Raw genomic sequence first — 19,808 nt, 5'->3', positions numbered from 1 at the left:
TACTTTATGGTTCTCATCATTGCAGAAATATTAGGCATATGCCATCTCATCTAGCTGCCCTCTGTGGGAGAGGAGGCTCATGGACTTTTCTGCCCAGACTGGTTTAAAACCACCATCTTCCCAATGATATCCTCTAATTTGCCTCAAAGTAAGGGTATGCCCTGCACCCTACTGTGGGTTGAGAAAGGATCTTGTGAAATTTTCTGGCCAGACTGACCTCAAATCAGGACCCTCCCAATCTCAACCTCTCAAGTAACCAGAATTACAGACTTGAGCCACTGACACTCAGCTAGAAATTTCTCCTGGGAATTTAAACACAGGCAGAATCACTCTCCGAAGACTCCCAGAGCTTTCCCCACTATGTCTGCAGACCTGCCTGCCTTTAGCTGTACTGAATGTCTGCGCTCCGTGTTCTCCTGGTGTATTTCATCACTGCAATCTCCCAGGAAGATTCAGGAAGCCTAGGTAGAAGGGGTTCCGCATTCATCTACAGATTGGGATCAAAAGGTGGAAGTCACTTACAAAGGCAGACAGGTACACAAAAACTCCATATTTTACAGCCTGGGCTTGTGATCTGTCTGCTGAGTCTCTGAACCAGTGCCTTACTTGCACATCTGCTTCTGATTTCCAGAATTTTATAATTTGAGGAGGACAGGACAGTGCTGTATCCTGGCCCCCTCTCTTTTGTTCAGATCCTGCTTTTGGAGGGGAATGGGGTAGGGATCTAGGTAGATTTCTGTAGTCCAGACAAAGGTAATCTGTCCAATCTGGTCCTTTTGTACACTCCTTTTATTATTTGATGACTCAACCTACACCAAATTGGTTTAATACCCTGATCTTTGTTTAGCAAGCAGGTCTGAGGTCTTTGTTCCCCAGAGACTTATTTTACATAAAGACCGAGTCCAAACTGAAGCCGCAACTCTGCTTCAAATTTGAAACTCTAAATGTTCAGATATCTGAAACTTGACATTTTAGGTCCAAGTTATAGACACAGATGGACACATATTCAGGGCCATGTGCACTACACATAAACATTGACTAAAGTAGAGTATACGCAGGAGAGGATGGGAATGGTGTAACTCCTTTGAAAGCTAACTCACAGTTTAACAAAATGAACACCAGGAAGCTGAAATATGTATTGTCAGGGAGGGGGAAGGCAGAGGGGAGGGAGGGCAGAAGAATGGAGACAGGAATGGTAGATGCACACAGGCATAATTCTCGATGTACAAAAGTGAAAATGGAACCATGGAGGGCAGGGGTGGAGAAGAGCAGAAAGGGTAACATTAATAAGGTTGCATTGTGTTTGTAAACTGACATGTTGAAACCCTTTTGTACAGCGACTTAAAGGCAATGTTTTTTTAAAAACAAGCATGTCGGCACATAACTGTTCTCCCAGATATGTAGGAGATACAGATAGGAAGATTGTGACTCAAAGCTAGCCCTGGGTAAAACTGAGACCCTATCTGAAAATCAACTAAATAAAAAAGGGCTGAGGGCACGAGAATGGATAAATAAGTGCAATATCTTTTCTACATAGAAACTAAATTTTAGTTTCAACATTTTTTTCACTTTTACCAGGAAATCAAGATAGTCCTCCATTGTTGGAGAGCCACATAAAGCCATCTGGGGTGCTTTTCCTTTTATTTTAAGTCCTTTGTACCAGTGGTCAGATAACAAGAAAGGGAAGGCTTTATGATTCTGTATAACATGGCTTTGGCTTTGTTCTGCTTCCTCAGTTTTGCTGGATTTCCCAGGAATTGGGAACCACCAGCTCTGAAAACTCGGTTATGTTAAGCCCTCCCCTCACCCCCAAACAGGTTTCTCCTAGTTTTAACTGTTCTCTGATTGATCATGCAACCAAGCATTTGTGGACCACTATTGCTGAGCCTAGATGTGTATCTGTGTATCAAATTCAAATTCTTTGTAAGGCTTCACAATTTGGAAACTTGGGGGGTTAACTGAAGTTGTAGGGGATTTTTTTTTCTGTCTCTCCGTCGATCCTAAGATAATGCAGATACCGCAACTTCTAGAAAAGCCCTTCCAGTCTATAAACCCAACGGTTATTCTTGTTTCCTGTTCACAGATGTGGAGCAGCTTTCTTTGTGCAAACTGATTGGGTAACCCTGTGGAGTTCAGCCTTTCAGTGTAGCAGAAATCACTCCAAGTGGAAAATGCAGAAAACAGGGCCTTCTCCTTGTGCTTTCAGTTTCAGAATTGCAGCCATGCCCGTCTCTTCTGCTTTTATTCCTGCTCTTCTGCTATGGGCCTCCTTGTGTTGACTGGTGCACAGAGCAGATGATTTTGGACCATGTAGGTCACAGTGCCTCTCTAAAGCCAAATATTACATTTCCCACCTGATTCTTGCACGGTAAGCCAACCCAAAATGATGTCCAGATGACACTGTCACATGACACTTTGTTATTTACAAAGTTGTCTCTTCTATAGTTTGTCTTTTAATGCCTGTAACAGCCTGAGGAGATAAAATAATAACTCAGATTATTACTTATTGTTGTCACACTGGCATTTTGTCGATGAGGAAGGAAAAAGAGAGATTCAGTGAGCATATAAGATGACCCAAGATGTTGGCAGAATGTGACTGAAAGGTCAAATTCAATGTCTTAGGTCAAGTTTCCAGGAGTTAGACACCCAGACCCTGTGAGTTACATGGTAGAGGTTTGGTTGGACTGTGCAGGATTGCTCAGAGGGGGGAAAATTGAACTTGAGCACCACATAACAGCAGCCTCGCGCGTGGGGAGCTTTGAAGTTGGTTTGAGTCTTCAGAATTGTTCTGCCACCCTGAGGCAGAGGGTGCTGGGCCTTTGTGGCCCAGCCTCCATCAGTCAGTAGCTGTGGGCTGCACTCTGCAGCGCGCACTGTTTTGGAGGGATTAAGGCAGCTCCCTTCAAGTCCAGGGCAAGTCAAGGAAGTGGGAACCTTGGAAAGCCAACCTGGGGAGCAACCAGGGCCAAGTAGAGGATGTGGGCAGCACATCATTCACTAAACATGGACCATTCACCCCTGCACTGGCCTTGCTTGCCTTGTCTACCTGGTCCAGGCCATCGCCCTGTGTCCTAGAGCCCCGAAAGCTGTCACTTTGCTCATTGTGCTTAAGGATTTTCAGTTGCTGAACTGACAGCAAGAAGAAGAAAAGGCAAACTCCATGGTAAGGAGTGCGGCACAGCTGGGGAGGGGAGGGGAGGAGTGTTGGATAGTAATGCCAGCCCAACTCCGCTGCCAGGGCTGCCCCTGAGCCACACCGTGCGCAACGGAGGCGCCTCGTGGCTTAGCCTCTGCAGGCTGCATGGTGCCGAAAGGGAAATGGCTTTGTGACTGTCGTGTGTTGCTTAACAGACGGATGGACGGCATGACTTCTGAGAAGTGTGTTTGTTGGGCAATCTTGTAGTTGGTGAGAATATAGAGAACTTGCCCACACTCAGAGGATCTAGCCGAGCACCCAGCCAGGCTCTAGGCAACAGTCTGTAACTCTGAGGCCAGGAACCCACTCAGGGTGGCCCTGATGGCACTTCCGTGGGAACACTTATTGTGAGTGGAGCTTTCAGGACTGGAAGCCGCTTGGAGTGAGTCAAAGAGTAGCCTGGTTCTCTTCCTACTGTAGACTTTACAGACACGACATACAGGTTATGCTAAAGTTATTATTATTGTTGTTGTTGTTGTTATCACCGACATCATTATCATCATCATTTTGGTACTGGGGATTGAACTCAAGACCATGAGCTTGGTAAGCAAGCACTCTGTTCCCAGAGCCATGCCTCCAGTCTTTAGTTTTTCGGGTAGAGAGTTTCTTCTTTTTTTTTCTTTTCTTCTCCTCAACCTCCCTCCCCCCACTCCCCCCCCCTCCGCAGTGCTGGGCTTGAACTAAGGACCTGGGTGCTGCTCCTGAGCTTCTTTTCCTCAAGGTTACTGCTCTACCACTTGAGCCACAAAGCTCACTTCCAGCTTTTTCTGAGTAGTTCGTTGGAGATAAGAGTCTCACAGACTTTCTTGCCCAGGCTGGCTTTGAACTGTAATCCTCAGATCTCAGCCTCCTGAGTAGCTAGGATGACAGGCATGAGCCACCAGCGCCCAGTTGCTGCTGCTGCTGCTTCCTCTTCCTCCTCCTCTTTCTTCTGCTTCCTCCTCTACTTCTTCTTCCTCTTCCTCCTCCTCTTCTTCCTCCTTCCCCCTCCTCCTCCTCCTCCTCCTAGGTACCTGACACTTTCACTCAATGGCACACTACCAGCTGAGCCATACCTCCAACCTCAGGGTATTGCTTTATTATTATAAGACCTGCCTCAGACTTCGAACCTCCTACTTACAGTTCCCAGGAGTTGGGGTGAGAGAGGTATGCTACCATGCTTTGTTTGTTTGTTGGGATAGGGTCTTGCTAACCTTTTGCCCAGATTGGTCTCAAACCATGATCCTCTTGATCTTCTCAAGTGATTATCGGCATGAACCAACACACCTAACTCCTGAGGTCCTTCTTGAGATTTTGTTGTTCTTTTCAGAAATCTGTCCACAGTAATTTTCTTGGTTTCTTTCTCTTTTTTCCCCCTTTTTTCCTTCTTCTTGTTGCTTGGCAGAGTTGCTTGTAGGCAGATAATGCCCCATGAACTTTCCTTTTGTTAGATTCTTGTGGAACCAACAAGGGTGAGGGTGGTGTCTATGTTTTCAGACTTTTTGCAATTCTGAGGATTCAACTCAGGGCCTTGTGCTTATCGAGCAAGCACTCTATCATATCACTAGTCTTTCTGCTTGGTAGTTTTTCTGTTTTTGCCTTGTGTTTTTGGCTCGGCTGAGATTACAGACGTGCTACCACATCTACTTCTTAAGGAGCTTTGGTGAACATTTGGGGAAATTCCTCCTGACCCTTCTTCAATGCGATGTCCACTAGGCAATAGGAATTTTCATCTATATCATAGTCTCACAGGACCCCCCTCATATCTACTGCATGTTGTTAACCAAATGTTATATGGTGCATGATTTTATAATACTCCAATTCCTCCTTTCCTCCTCCTCCTCCTTTTCTTTTTCCTCCTCCTCCTCTTCTCTCTCTTTTCTTTCTTTCCCTCTCTTACCACCTTTGCTAAACTCTTGAGAGGCTTCAGATCAGTCTATTGAACCCTAGTGTGTAATCTGCAGGTTATAAAGCAGAAGAATTACCTAGGGTATTTCAGAGCCCCCACCCACCCACCCAAAAAGAAAAGAACAAAAAAGAAAAACCATGGGTCACCTTCTAGAGCCACTGGAAGAGAATTTAGGATTGTGACCCATAAAGCAACATTTTTGACACATTTTTCCCCAGATGCTACTTTAGAGAACTGCTGTCTAAACCATTACACCCTAGTCCTAATGGTCTCCATACTGGCCAATGTGGGGATTTTTCTTATGATCTAGAAGCCCTGGATTCTGTGGTATAACATCCCAGGGAGCTGAGCCTCAGCACCAGCAAGCTTGGCAATGAGTCAGCCCAGCTCCTCATTTAATTTCTGATGTCCCCAATGGAGGGCCCAGGTGGCTCCTTGCTTGGCCCTAACCCAGATTGCAACCCAGATAGATAGACAGACAGACAGATGGATAGACAGACAGACAGACAGGTAGGAGGGAGGCCCCTGGCCTTTTTCCATCTTAGAGAGCTGGGTGAGAAATGTCAAATGTCTTAAAGGAAGAGAATGGATGAGCTTATAGGAATCAGTAGGCTTTCTGGGAGGCAAAGAAGGTTCCAGGAAATCTCATGCCAGATGAAGCTTTGAGGTGCTGTCTTCAAACTTTAATTACTATCTAACAGACTGAGAGAGAGAACTTGAGACAGAAGGTTAAACATGCACCAATGCGGGAAAATAGAGTGTCCAGTTCACTGAAATGGGCAATAATTTTTCTTCAAAGGGGAAGCACCTTTAAGTTTATTGAATTTTGAGTCAGATCATCGCAGGAAATACTACACACTTAAAGACTGATCTAGTAAATGGCTGGGGCCCTTGCATGCCTTTTATTTGCTCCTGAAACGCTAAGTTACCATCATTTCTATACTCCCCATGCTTCTTGTCAGTGCTCTGGTGGTCTCAGCCTGGCTTCACTTCCCCTTTTCCCTTCTGGCTCTCTCCTTAGACCCCAGCTTCTCTAGAAAGCTTTCAGTCCCTCGCCCTGACTGAGTTCCACATCTAGAAGGTCTAGAAGTGCTCGCACCTCTATGGATGTATTAGTGCTATGCTCCCTGCCAGCCTGTCCTGTTCCTCTCTGTGTGCAAGACACCTCCTATAAAGCAACTGCAAATCATGCTTCTGTCGGGTCTATTCAGTCAACAAATACGTACTGAGGATTTCCCAGATGCTGGGCACGCTGCAGAGAATCCATGGCAGCATAGGAGTTGTCCTAGATTCCATGCAGTGATGGGCAAGCCTAGCAGAAACACTGGACAGGAGACTGTGTTACACAGTGGTCAGCCCTGGGAAAGAGGAAGTTCCCCCAGTGTCTGGAGACCCAGCCCTGTCTCATCAAATAGAAGTGACACCAGGATCACAGTTAGAATGCTGGCTTTCTCTTTGTAAACAAACAAACAAAAAAAACTAGTCTATCAAATTTAAAATTTGCCAGAGCTTCTTGTGTGTGTGTGTGTGTGTGTTCACTAGTATGTAAGCATGCATTTTGACAAAGAGAGAACAAGAAAGTAACTCCTTCGTTTAATGAGTAAAATAACAAAGAGAGAAGGAAGTCGTGTGTCTCGCTCAATGAGCTTTTACTGGAAGCTAGTTTGTAACATTTTAATATGTAGAAAATAATGCTCAGAAAATTCTAAACTTTGAGCATACATTTGACAAAGCTAAGTGAAAGAATCAGATGATCTTAGCCTCAAGAGAGTGCTGGCCAGATAAGCCTTTGCACATGCGCCCAGAACTCTGTGTCCACCGACTTCTCCAACACTGCACATGTGCACGAGAAAGAGCAAAATGGGGGTGGTAGTTATGGCTTCTGCCCAGCTGGGCTGCTTTCTTCCCATTCTTGCTCTGCGGCATTATTCTTCTGGCTTATTTCTCTCCATAAATTGTCACCTTAACTGGGGGCAGGAATGATGACTTCTGATATTTTTTAAACTTTGGGATTTAACTTTTTGACTAACTTATAATTAATATTATTTTTGGCTGTGTGTTTGTAAAGTAGAAAGTGATGTTTTAATTCACACATACAGTGTGACATAATTAAATCAAATTAAATGAGCACATCTGTCACTTGATTTGCCTGTCTTTGTTTTGTTTTTTGTTTTGGGTCCGGTCGTGGGGCCTGAACTCTGGGCCTGGGCGCTGTCCCTCAGCTCTTCAGCTCAAGGCTAGCGCTCTACCACTTGAGCTACAGTGCCACTTCTGGCTTTTTTCATTTTGCTTTTGTGGTGCTGAGGAATCGAACCAGAGCCTTATGCATTGCAAGGCAAGCGCTCTACCACTGAGCCACCTTCCCAGCCCCTTGCCTGTCGTTTTTTTATGGCTAGACATTCACAGTTTCCCCTTACTTTAGAATATGTTGTTGATGGTTATAGTCCCCTGCTTACTGCTGGATCTTAAACCCCATTCCTTCTATGGGAAATGTTGTGCACTTTGATGGACAGCTCCTATGCACTCCCCCACCAGCCCTCAGTAGACATTGTTTATCCTCTACTTCCATGAGCTCGGCTCAACCAAATTCCCCAAATGAATGACACCCTAGATTTGCCTTGTGTCATCCATCTTGTCCCCAGTAACACAAGTCCCTCCCCCCCCACCCCGACCCCCCTTTATTTTGTGCTGGCCTTGGGAATTTCACAAAGGGCCTGGCTGCTTTCTTTGAGCTTCTTTTCCTCAAGGCTAGCCTCCACCATTTGAGCCAGAGTTCCACCTGCAGCTTTTTGTGTGTGTGTGATTCATTGGAGGTAAGAGTTTTATGGACTTTCATTCCAACTGTGATCCTCAGATGTCAGCCTCCTGAGCTGCCAGTGCCCTGTGGATTTTGCCTTTTTTAAGGTAACCAGATTGTTTCTCCAGTAAAAATCTTACTTGTTTAATGTGACATCACAAAGCAAACATACCAGTGCTATCATGTGCATAGTTAGCCTCTGAATGTCTCCCTTAATTATGAAGAATGCCACCCAGTTGGCTGACTGCAGTGGAAGGAAGATCAAGCTGCCAGGAAGCAGCTGTTAAAGCAGATGTGGGTGAAGGTGTAGAATTCTCTACTATGCCCTATTTAAGTCAGCTTGAATGTACACTCACCACCCACCATCCTAATCACATGAATACCAAAAAAATGGAATGAAAACCTGCCGTGCGGCTGGGAGCTATAGAGTTATAGGTTCATACCTATAATTCTCAGCTACTCAGGAGGTTGAGATCTGAGAGTTCTGGTTCAAAGCCAGTCTGGGCAGGAAAGCCTACGAGACTCTTCAATGAGCCAGCATAACACCAGAACTGGAGGCATGGTTCAGGTGGTAGAGTATCAGACATGAGAGAAAAAGCTAAATGATGTCCACGAGGCCCTGAATTCCAGCCTGAGCTGGCAAGCACCAAGTGCATGTGGACATGTAAATCAGGCTCGAAGGGAGTGGAGCTGTGGTGATTACAAGGACCATCTGCTTCTCCTCCCACCTTCGTTATGAATGTTTGCCTTGCTGGCCTCTAACTGCGATCCTTGCCCTGTCAGCCTCCCAAGCAGCTAGGATTACACACATGAGGCACAGACACCTGGTTACTATATTAATTTTTGATGGCTACTTGCTCCTATACTAACGTTCTGTTTGTAATTGATCTTGCCCTCTTTTTCCCTCTCATCTGTCTTTCATTTATGTATCTATATACTTGTTACCTACCTGTCATTATGTATCTATGTATGTATCTACATGTGTCTGTCATCTATCTACCTATCATCATCTGTCACTTATCATGTATGTATCTATTATACATCTACCTATCTGTCCTTTATCATTATCTACCATCTGTCTGCATATCTGCAGCTATCAATTTGTCTACCATCATCTGTCATTTATTTATCTGTCACATATGTATCCATCATTGACTTACCATCTGTCATTTATATAAAGATATTATCAATTATCTATCTATTGATAGATAATTGATTGATCTATAACCATGGTTGATCTAAAATCATGTCCTTATTTCTCCCTCTCTGTAAGCTTACATAATATTCTTTCCCTGGAATTCCTGTTATTCAAAATTCAGACAATAAAGGACTAGACACTTAAATTCTTTTACTCTGCTTAAAAAAAAAATCTCTCACTTGCATTCCTTCTGCTTTCTAGAAGGATTTTCCATTCTACTGCCTTTGGAATATAGGTCAGTGTGTTGGAAAGTAGGTGAAAGAAGAAAACTTGTTAGTGTAATATTCCATGTAAAAACATTCACCTAGCCCGCCTCCTCTTAATAGCACTCATCTGCCCTGTATTCTCTTTGGCTCTTCCCAGTACAGTTTCCTTCCCATACAGGATGGGGAGAGAGCACAGTCACCCTTCCTACAAAAGTTTCTAAACCAGCGCGGCGCTGGTGGCTCACACCTGCTATCCTAGCTAGTCAGGAGGCTGAAATCTGAGCATCACTGTTCAAAGCCAACCGAGGCAGGAAAGTCTGTGAGACTCTTGACTCCAGTTATCCTCCAAAAAGCCAGAAGTGGAGCTGTGAATTAAGTGGTAGAACGCTAGCCTTGAGCACAAAAGCTCAGCAATAGTACTCAGGCCTGAGTTCAAGCCCCAGGATTGGCACCAAAACAAAACAAACAAAAAAAACGCAAAACCTTCTAATCAAACCGGTTTGTTCTTTCTCTACCTAAACCCCTTTCACCTAGGAGCTCAGTCCTCATTCACATTCCTGATCTTTGGAATAGTTAGCTTATGGTATAATTTAGATTGTTTCTTATTCTTTTCCACTGTTCTTCCGTATTTTTCTTTTGGCAGTACTGGGGTTTGAACTCTGCACTTTGTGCTTGTTAGGCCACTTCCCTATTTGTGGTAGTGTCTTAGTGCTAGGTGCTGCACTGTTATGCTGCACCTGCAGCTAAAAATTTTTTACATCTGCTTGGCTTGTGCTTTGTAAAAAGTTCCTTTGTGGAAGGAGTGAGGGGTGGGCATGCGAATGGGCAGAGAGGGTGAATTTGAAATGAAATTGATTGCCATTTTACTCAGAATACAGAACACTTGTTTGTTTCTTTTTGTCAGTCATGGGGTTCGAACTCTGGGCCTGGGTGCTGTCCCTCAGCTCTTCAGTCAAGGCTAGCACTCTTATCACTTGAGCCACAGCAACACTTCTGGTTTTCTAGTGGTTAATTGGAGATGAGTCTCATGGGACTTTCCTACCCTGGCTGGCTTTGCACCCAGATCCTCAGATCTCAGCCTTCTGAGTAGCTAGAATGACAGGCGTGAGCCACCAGCACCCAGTGAGAATACATTTTTTTATTATACAGCTTTTTTCTGGGTGGAGTAGTATATAAATGTGTAGAACAGCCACACCCATCAATATAGCTACTTCCCATCTTCAAATTAAATAATTATTAAAACTATACATATCTTAATTGTCTACCATCTCCCCTCAAATTTCCCTTTAAGTTTTTGAATGAATAGGTGTGTGTGTGTGTGTATTGGGGCTTGAACTCAGGGCCTGGGCACTTTAGCTTTTTCACTCAAGACTGACACTCTAGCATTTGAACCACAGAACCACTTCTCTTTAATTTGTTCCAAGAGGATATTTGAATGTGAAGCCATTTAGCCCGTGGGGAGCATGGCTTAGTCAGGCCCTGCTGGGTCCTTGTTCTTCCCGTGGTGCTTCTCAGTCACCTTTCCCAGCCCTGAGAACGTCCACAATTGATTTTAGTCAGCAGCTAGCAGAAATGGCATTTTAAGTAGGACAACTTGTTATATTAAAAATCCTGGTCACAGAATAAAATGTCTGCGGAGTTGGTGTAAATAATGACTGTGGGAGAGGAGAGGCCATGGGAAGTATTTCAGTCTCCCATTCATCACCCAATCCGGCTTGTCAGCATTCCATTTGCAGTGCCCTGTAAAATTAATGACATCAACTTAAAAGTAGCTTTTAATTGAAGATCAAGGTCCCTGGTAGAGTGTGCTCTACCTCCCCCCTCCTCTGCAAATCACAGCAGGAAGTCTTCCTAGCGAAGGAGGCTCAGGTACAGCAGGTAGATAGTCCCAATGTTGGCATGTATATGTGCTTCTAAGTTGAAAGTTTTTCATTTCACTGAGAAAGTATGCATAGAGACCATTACTTTGCCTGGCTCAGGGTGTAAATGGTCGGATTCCACCCTTATAAAAATGGAAATTCTGCTTGAGTCCTTAACTTGTTTCAAAAAGCTATTTATTTGTTCAAGGAAGGAGTTTCATTGTGATCTTTCCCTGCATACCTGCAATACCTAGATCAAACTCACCCCTTCCTTCACCTTCCCTCCCCCTCCCCCTCCTAAAATAGCTTCCCCAGGTCCCATGGTTCTGTTCACATAAGGCAAATAAGCTACTTAGGCCTTATACATCCTCACTCACCATTAACTGGTTCACCCTGGCACCTCCTGCTGATACTAGCTCCACTGCACGTTTTCAAGAGAAAAGAAATCAGCCTCGATTTATAGAGCAACTGTTTCCACAGCTTCCATACTCCATCCTATGCACAGAAGGGAAAGCTCAGCAGTGCTCAGAAGCCATCACACAAAGACACGCGGTGTTACTCCTAAAGTCTTATAAGTTGTCCTTATTCCAAAATCCTGATGTTTGCAAGCCTTTTCTTCTTATTTCTTCTTTTTTCCCCTGTGTCTGTTTGATGTGATGAATCAAAAACATAAAACAAGAAGAAAAGACCCGTTTCCCAAAGCAACCTGAAAATGTGAATCTCTGATTGAATTGTGGGCACTTTTGACAGTGAACTGCACATACGTGTGGGTTATGAAACCCAGACGCGTTCAGGCCTTCAGTCTCTGGTTGACTTGTGAGCACGCCTATCTCCTCTCTCTGACTCTGCCTCGATATTTCATGCAGTTACTGGGGCTTGAACTCAGAGCCTCACACTCTAACTTAGATTCTTCACTCAAGGCGAGCGCTCTACCACTTGAGCCACAGCTCCATGTCCAGCTTTTTTGGTGGTTCATTGGACGGAGATAAGAATCTCACAGGCTTTCCTGCCCAGGCTGGCCTCGAACCGTGATCCTCGGGTCTCAGCCTCCCAAGTAGCTAGGATTACAGGCATTGCACCCGGGTACTGCAGCAGCAGGGCCCGGGCATCTCTTTAAGCGTGGGTCATACGATGTCTCTGTTTGCAGGCGCCATGAAGGACCGGCTGGCAGAACTGGTGGAGTTGTCCCAAAACTACGATCAACAGCTCGCAGATGGGGACGATGACCGGGACCCGCCGGGCGAGCACGTCATGTTCGAGACAGACCACCTCCTGGAGTCCTTGTACCGCGACATCCGGGACATCCAGGTGGAAAACCAACTGCTGGTGGCCGACGTGAAGCGCCTGGGGAAGCAGAACGCGCGCTTCCTCACGTCCATGCGGCGCCTGAGCAGCATCAAGCGCGACACCAACTCCATCGCCAAGGCCATCAAGGCGCGGGGCGAGGGCATCCACCGCCGGCTGCGCGCCATGCACGAGCGCGCCCAGGAGGCCGAGGCCCGGCACGGCGCGCACTCCACGCTGGCGCGCATCTGGCGCGCGCAGCACGGCGCGCTCTCGCGCACCTTCCAGCGCGCCATGCACGAGTACAACCAGGCGGAGATGAAGCAGCGCGACAACTGCAAGCTCCGCATCCAGCGGCAGCTGGAGATCATGGGCAAGGACGTGTCGGGAGAGCAGATCGAGGCCATGTGCGAGCAGGGCAAGTGGGACGTGTTCTCCGAGAACCTGCTGGCCGACGTGAAGGGCGCCCGCGCCGCGCTCAACGAGATCGAGACCCGCCACCGCGAGCTGCTGCGCCTGGAGAGCCGCATCCGCGACGTGCACGAGCTCTTCCTGCAGATGGCCGTGCTGGTGGAGAAGCAGGCCGACACGCTGGACGTCATCGAGCTCAACGTGCAGAAGACCGTCGACTACACCGGCGAGGCCAAGGTGCAGGTGGGCAAGGCCGTGCAGTACCGGAAGAAGAACCCCTGCCGGGCCATCTGCTGCTTCTGCTGCCCCTGCATCCACTAGCCGCTGCCACCACCGTCCCCACCTCCCCCCCCCCCATCGCCAGGCAGCGGGACCCCCCACTGGGCCTCTTTATAGAACTCAGGCAACCCGGCCTGGGGGGATGGGGGTGGGGGCGCTGGTGGCTCAGGCCTGTCAATCCTCACTGCTCAGGAGGCTGAGATAGGAGGATCAAGGTTTGAAGTTAACTGGACAGAAAAGTCCAAAAGACTCTCAGCTTTCAATTCGCTACCAAAAGAAAGGAAAAGCCAGAAATGGCGCTGTGTCTCACATGGTAGAGCGCGCCAGCGCTGAGCAGAAAGGCGCAGAAAAAGCCAAGTGAGAGTACAAGGCCCTGAGTTTAAAGCCTGGCACAACATGGAAGGGAGGGAAGGAAGAAGGGAGGGAGGGAGGGAGGGAGAAGGAAGGAAGGATCGTCCCATGGTTCTTCAGGAGAGAGAAAGAAAAAATAGAACCCAACTCTTGCTTGGTACTATCCCTTGGGTCTTCATTCCTACTGCAGTTGTGTGAGGCCTGACATACCACGTGACCCTCCCCGTCTCCCTCTGCCTGTGTCTTGACTGCAGGCCCAGTGTGTAAGAGTTGCTTTCCAGTGGACTCAAGGAGGAAGGCAATGTTGCACCTGCTAATACTATGAACTCATCAAAAATGCCTTTCATTGCCCTCCCTTTCCTAGTTCTGTTCCATTTCAAGTGCTCTTGCATTTCCTGAGTCTGTGAGTCTTCCTCTGATGTACGCAGTGGTCTCCTGCCTGCAATGGCATTTGCTTTCTGCTCAGCTCCACTACTCCTTAAAAGCACTTTGAACACGTGCTTTTCTTACGCCTTTCACTTGTACTATTTTCCACCAGAATATATTTTGTGATAATTTTTTAAATGTTTTTAATCACCGAATGTTGAACACGCACTCAAAGCATGTATCCGTCACAGTGTTTTTGTATTTTCCATTATGTATTTTTTCACGTTTATTTAAAAATTATCTTTTTACTGGACTGCAAATGCACATGGATGTGTAAATGTAAAATACTAATATTTCCTAATGTGTACATAATGATCAGTGGGGTTAACTTTACTTTTATAAATATAATATATAAATAACAAGAAAATACTTTTTTTCCTCCTGGCTATTGGTGTTGATTTGCTTGTTTTGATTTTTCTCTTACTGCAGTTTGGATCTCCACCACATCTCCACAAACACCATGTTTGTATTCAACATGTTCAGTCTGGGTGCCAGCGGCTCATGCCTATAATCTTAGCTAGTCAGAAGGCTGAGATCTGAGGGTCATAGTTCAAAGCCACTCTAGGCAGGGAAGTCTGAGAGACTCTTATCTCCAGTGAACCACTCAAAGTCCAGGAGTAGAGCTGTGACTCAGTGGTAGAACATACACACACACACACACACACAGAGTCACATACCACAGAAATTAGCACTGAAAACAGTAGTCTTACTGTGGACCATTCCTTTTGATTATTAAGGAGAAGTAATTTTAAATGAAGGAATCCTGCTTGTGAAATAAGCCTGATGAATACATCATTGTAAATATCCCTTTTATATACAGATACTGTGGACATTTAAATCTCAGTTTACCTTTTAAAATGTTATAATTTTTACCGTTTGCTACTTGAGGCCACAGCATCTGAAAGCAGAGGGAGAGGATTGGAACATTGGAAGCATTCGCCATAAGGTGTCTTGTTCCGTGAAGCCATCAGGTTATAGACCTTTGGTTTCATTGCAGTTTGCAATGTCTAAACCACACACCATGCTTCTTGTTTGCCTTCTAGGGCAACTCTTAATTCTTGTGATCCATTATTTAATACATGAGCAGTTCTAATCATTGGCCCTATTTCTTGGGTCCTTCAGAGGTTTTTGTTTTTCTTTTTTTTTTTCTTTTTTACTGGGGATTGGACAAGGCAAGCACTCAGCACTTGAGCTATGCCCCTTTTCTTTGCATTTTGTTTTTGAGGTAGGATCTTGCTAACTTTTCCCAAACTGACCTTGAAATTTCAACCTTCCTACCTCTGCCTCCCGAGTAGCTTGGATTGCAGTCATGAACCACCACACCTGACTCAGAAGTGGGATTATAAAAGAACAGACAGAGAAGAACATGAATTTGGGGCTTGTGATCTGAGCTGTCTAAGAAAATTTGGGCCTGTCCTTAGTTTCATGGTTAAGTGTGAGAGTTGTGAAAAAGTCATGAGACTCTTATCAGAATTTGCCTTTTTTTTTCCAGCTCACTCCATGAGAAATTCCCCCACTGACTTATTCCCTTTTCTAAGAGGAAGGAAGAAATCTTTATGAGAAGTTCCTCTGCCACAGGCTTATTATTATTATTATTGTAGAGAAGACAGACTACAAATGGAGACTGTAGTTACTTTTCACAAGAAGGAAAAATTCATAAATTCAGCTTTGTTAAACTCCTAGGGAATTTTCTTCACATAGAACCATCATAAAAGTAAATGAATATTCAGGCTGTGTGTTTTGTTCCTCATTTTACCTTGGAGAACTGAGTAAAGACTACACTATTCTCTACTGAACTCAAGCATGATAGAGTGTTGCCACTTGAATGTGGCATACTGCTTAAGATACAGATTCTGGCCAGAGGGGTAGATAACACATATAATCCACCTACTCAGGAGGCAGAGATCAGGAGGATTGTATTTCGAGGCAAGGTCAGAAAAAAAAAAGTTCTTGAGATTCCATCTCAACCAACTAAAAAACTAAAAATCTGCGTACATATCTGTCACCCCAGCTAGGCAGGAAGGTTAAATAGCAGGATCCAAGTTCAGGATTGCATGGGCATAAGTTCAAGACACGATTCAAGAAGTAAGAAAAGCATAAAGTGTTGGTGGGCATGCCTAAAATGGACTTCCTGCCAAGCAAAGACAAGGCCTCAAGTTCAAATCCCAGTTCCACCAGAAGAAAGAAAAAGAGAAGGAAGGAATGCAGATTCCATTCCCAAGGTTTGAACGCTGTCTCTGCCACAAAGCAGCAGCGTAATGTTACCATTTTACTCATATTCTTCATTTGTCTTATGGGGACAATGGCACCTACTTTACAGTTGCCCCAAAAAGTGACAAAAATATAAAAGCCCTGGAAAGGTGCCTGGCACATACTCAGTGTTGTGTTCATCAGCATGGGAGGAATTTCTCTTCGACTGAGAGCTGTTAATGACTCAAGGAAGTTTATAGGGGCCAGGTTTGGAAGCGCATACTACAATCCCAGTTCTCAGGAAGATGAGGTAGGAGATTACTGTCCAAGGCAGGCCTGGGCAAAAGTGTGAGGCCCATGTGCAAAAGCAAACTGAAATGGGGGCATGGCTGAAATGATAAGAGTACTTGCCTAGCAAGGGGAGACAGGGCCTTGAGTTCAAATCCTAGTACTACCACCAAAAGAAAGACAAGACAGACAGAAATAAGGAAGGAAGGAAGGAAGGAAGGAAGGAAAGAAAGAAAACCAAGGAAGGAAATAAATTTGGAGGGAAAATAATTTTTCTTTTAATAATCTTCAATGAAACATAATAAACTAAGATATTATCTTTTCTGAATATTCTACCCTTCTGGAGAACCCTATGATAAAGCTGTTTTCATGGTGGTATTTCTATTCCTCTGTATATCCACACGTATTCTGCACCACCAAAGCTGATGAGCAGAGGGGTCCTTCTGGCAAGTGCTTTTTCCCACTCCTTCCTAAACCATGAGTCAGAAATGCCCCGTGGAGTTCTGGGAAATTGTCCAGGTCAGACCACAGCCCTGAAGAGAGGTATCATGTGCCCTTCTCCCGCCTAGTCCTGGCCTGCAGGCACCTGAGCTGTGACATCCATGCCCCGCAGTGAATGAAATGCCAGCTTCTTCCTCCACAAGAAGTGTTCCAGGGGCCCCAGGAAGTGCTGCAGTTAGCTTACCACACACTGGAACCCCTGGCTTGGCTAACTTGGAAAGGTGACTTGGGGCAAAGAAGACCTTGTGGCAATACTGAAAATTGCAGACACAAATGTCACCTAGCGTAGGAATGGAAAGGGCTAGTCACAAATAAGAACAGCTCTCCAGAAAGCAAAAGCTATTTCAACAGATACAGGAACCTTAGAGACTTCACAGGTACAGCTAAGCCACAGCTATTAGAAGACAGGTAAGTTAGAATGTTTTAACGGTCAGCCATGGGTGCAGATTTAGATATAGATATAAATTCAGGGTGGGCAGCGGAGGAGAGATACTTGAGGCAGGCATTCTTCTCACTGAACCATTCTCCAGCTCCTCCTTTCAGAAAAAGTCTCACTGTTATGCCTAGGCTAAGAATGGACTGTGATCCTCCTATTTGTGCTTCCCTGAGTTGCTGGGATGGCAGGCATATGCAATGGTACTCAGACACTGGTTGTGATGGAATGTTGCAAACACTCCCTCCCCCCACCCTAAACTGACCTCAAACTACAATTCTCCCATCTCCACCTTGCCAGTAGCTAGGATTACAGTCTTGAGCTACTGTACTTGGCCCAAAATGTTTGAATAGTGACATCATAGGAGTAACTTTATGCCTTTTAAGATAACAATTTGGAAAGAGAACAGTGCTATGCTCATTCCAATGTCTTGATATTTATTTAAAACAATACCTTTATTTTGTTTTCATCATACCAAGGTCTGGAGTCAACTCATCCAGTCTCAGAAGAGTGAAACTCTTTTCTTCAGGAAAGACATCCATCCATTCATAAGAACTGTACGCACCCTCTTGACCCCAACACTCCCACTTGCGGGCCAAGCCCTCCACAGGCGTCTGGGTGAGGTCAGGCCTCACCAAATCATAGTACTGACCTGGCAAGCTGACCGGAGGAAGTCAAAGCATGAGGTTCAGGCACTGAGGCCCGCCAACCGGGGAAGCAGAGGCTGGGAGGAAATATGTTAGGAAAAGCCCAGACTCATAATGAAGCTGTAAAACTGTTTATAGCTGCAAATAATTTCCTTTCCTTTTTATTCTCTCAACTGTACAAAAAGAAATATCTCTCTCTATCTATCTATCTATCTATCTATCTAATTTGGGGGACTGGGAATGTAGCTTAGTGGTAGAGTTTGTTTTGCTTTCCCAAGGCTCTGAATTTGACCACTAATACACATCCAGCAGAGTCATTTGTGTGAAACACCGTCCCACCTGCTCTCAGTCATACCAGGCTATGCGTTTCCCTGGAGCCATACTCCATGGAGCAAGCCCTCTGTCATTTCCAATGTCGCTGGCCACTGAAGCTGCTATAGATGAGAAAGGCTTGACGTGCCCCAGTCCCCTCCTGTGAGTTGGGGTAACCCCACCCCACCCCTAAACTCACACACAACTGCACAATGCCTGCTCCGTGCCACATGCCCACCACCAGGACACTGGGAAGGAAGAGGGCTGCGAGCTCAGCTGGCTGGCAAGGCCCAGGTTTCCCCCTCACCCGCAGCCCTTCCTGCAACACATGCAAAACCCTGGCTTTTGCTGGGAACTGGTGGCTCACGGCTGTAAAGCTAGCTCCTCACCAGGCTGGAGGCCACAATTGCGCGTCCAGGGTGGGGAGCTGGGGGGGGGGAGTAAAGTCTGTGAGACTCTTATCTTCAATGAACCATCATAAAAGAATAAAAGTAAGCCAGGCACCAAGTGGCTCACACCTGTAATCCTAGCTACTCAGGAGATTGAGATCTGAGGACTGCGTTCAAAGCCAGCCTGGGCAGGAAACTCTGTGGGACTCTTATCTCTAATTAACCACCTGAAAAACCAGAAGTGGCGCTGTGGCTCCAGTGGTAGAGCGCTTACCTTGAACTGAAGAGCTCAGGGACAGTGACCAGGCCCAGAGTTCAAATCCCATCTCACACACACACACACACACACACGCACGCACGCACACCTCAAGTGGAAGTGTGGCTCAAGTGGTAGGGTGCCAGTATGGAGTGGAAAAGCTAAGAGACAGTACCCAGGCTGAGTACATGCCCAGTACACACACACACACACACACACACACACACACACACACAGCCCTAAAACAAACAAAAACTGTCCTTGAGTTGTGACTACAGCGGCCAAGGATGGGGGGCGGGGTAGAGATCAAACATAAGGAATGGCATCCTCCATCAAAGAAAGCATTCCAGACTCCCCTGGCAGAGAGAGACCGTCTCCGGCCGGGGCTGTTTGACTAGCTCGCCCCTGGCCCGGCCCCAGGTCTGCCCGGCACAGAGGCGGCCCCGAGGTCTCGCGTCTTCGTCCTCTCCGCCCGCTGTTGTTGGAGGGAACCTGTCAGACCAGAGCGCTCGCCCGCGCACGCGCACGCCGTGCCTGCTCCTGTGGGGACACGCGCTGGGCCCGGCAGCGCCGTCGGGGCGGTGGGAGCCGCGTCCTGCGGCTCAGTGCCCCACCCCCGGGAGGGGCGTCCGGCGTCGGGGGGGGGGTGGGAGCCACGTCCTGCGGTTCAGTGCCCCCTGCCCGTCCCCCGGGAGGGGCGTCCGGCGTCGGGGGGTGAGAGCCGCGTCCTGCGGTTCAGTGCCCCCGCCCCCACCCCCTGGGAGGGGCGTCCGGCGTCGGGGGGGGGCGGTGGGAGCCACGTCCTGCGGTTCAGTGCCCCCTGCCCGTCCCCCGGGAGGGGCGTCCGGCGTCGGGGCGGTGGGAGCCACGTCCTGCGGCTCACTGCACCCTACCCCC

At 46.6% G+C, this 19,808-nt stretch overlaps 1 protein-coding gene across 3 annotated transcripts in view; it reads left to right on the top strand.

Annotated features, from left to right (window-relative positions):
- The window catches only part of Stx11 (syntaxin 11), a 28,515-nt gene extending 15,261 nt beyond the window's left edge, over positions 1-13,254 (top strand). For all 3 annotated transcript variants that reach the window (XM_013026951.1, XM_013026952.1, XM_013026953.1), the window contains one exon: positions 12,292-13,254. In XM_013026951.1, the coding sequence (XP_012882405.1) occupies positions 12,292-13,160 (869 nt within the window). In that variant the 3' untranslated portion in view covers positions 13,161-13,254. The remainder of the gene's footprint in view (positions 1-12,291) is intronic.
- Positions 13,255-19,808: the final 6,554 nt, after the last annotated feature.

Source organism: Dipodomys ordii, unplaced genomic scaffold, assembly GCF_000151885.1.
Source record: "Dipodomys ordii isolate 6190 unplaced genomic scaffold, Dord_2.0 Scaffold98, whole genome shotgun sequence".
NCBI lineage: Eukaryota > Metazoa > Chordata > Mammalia > Rodentia > Heteromyidae > Dipodomys > Dipodomys ordii.
This window is presented reverse-complemented; position numbering and strand designations above follow the sequence as displayed.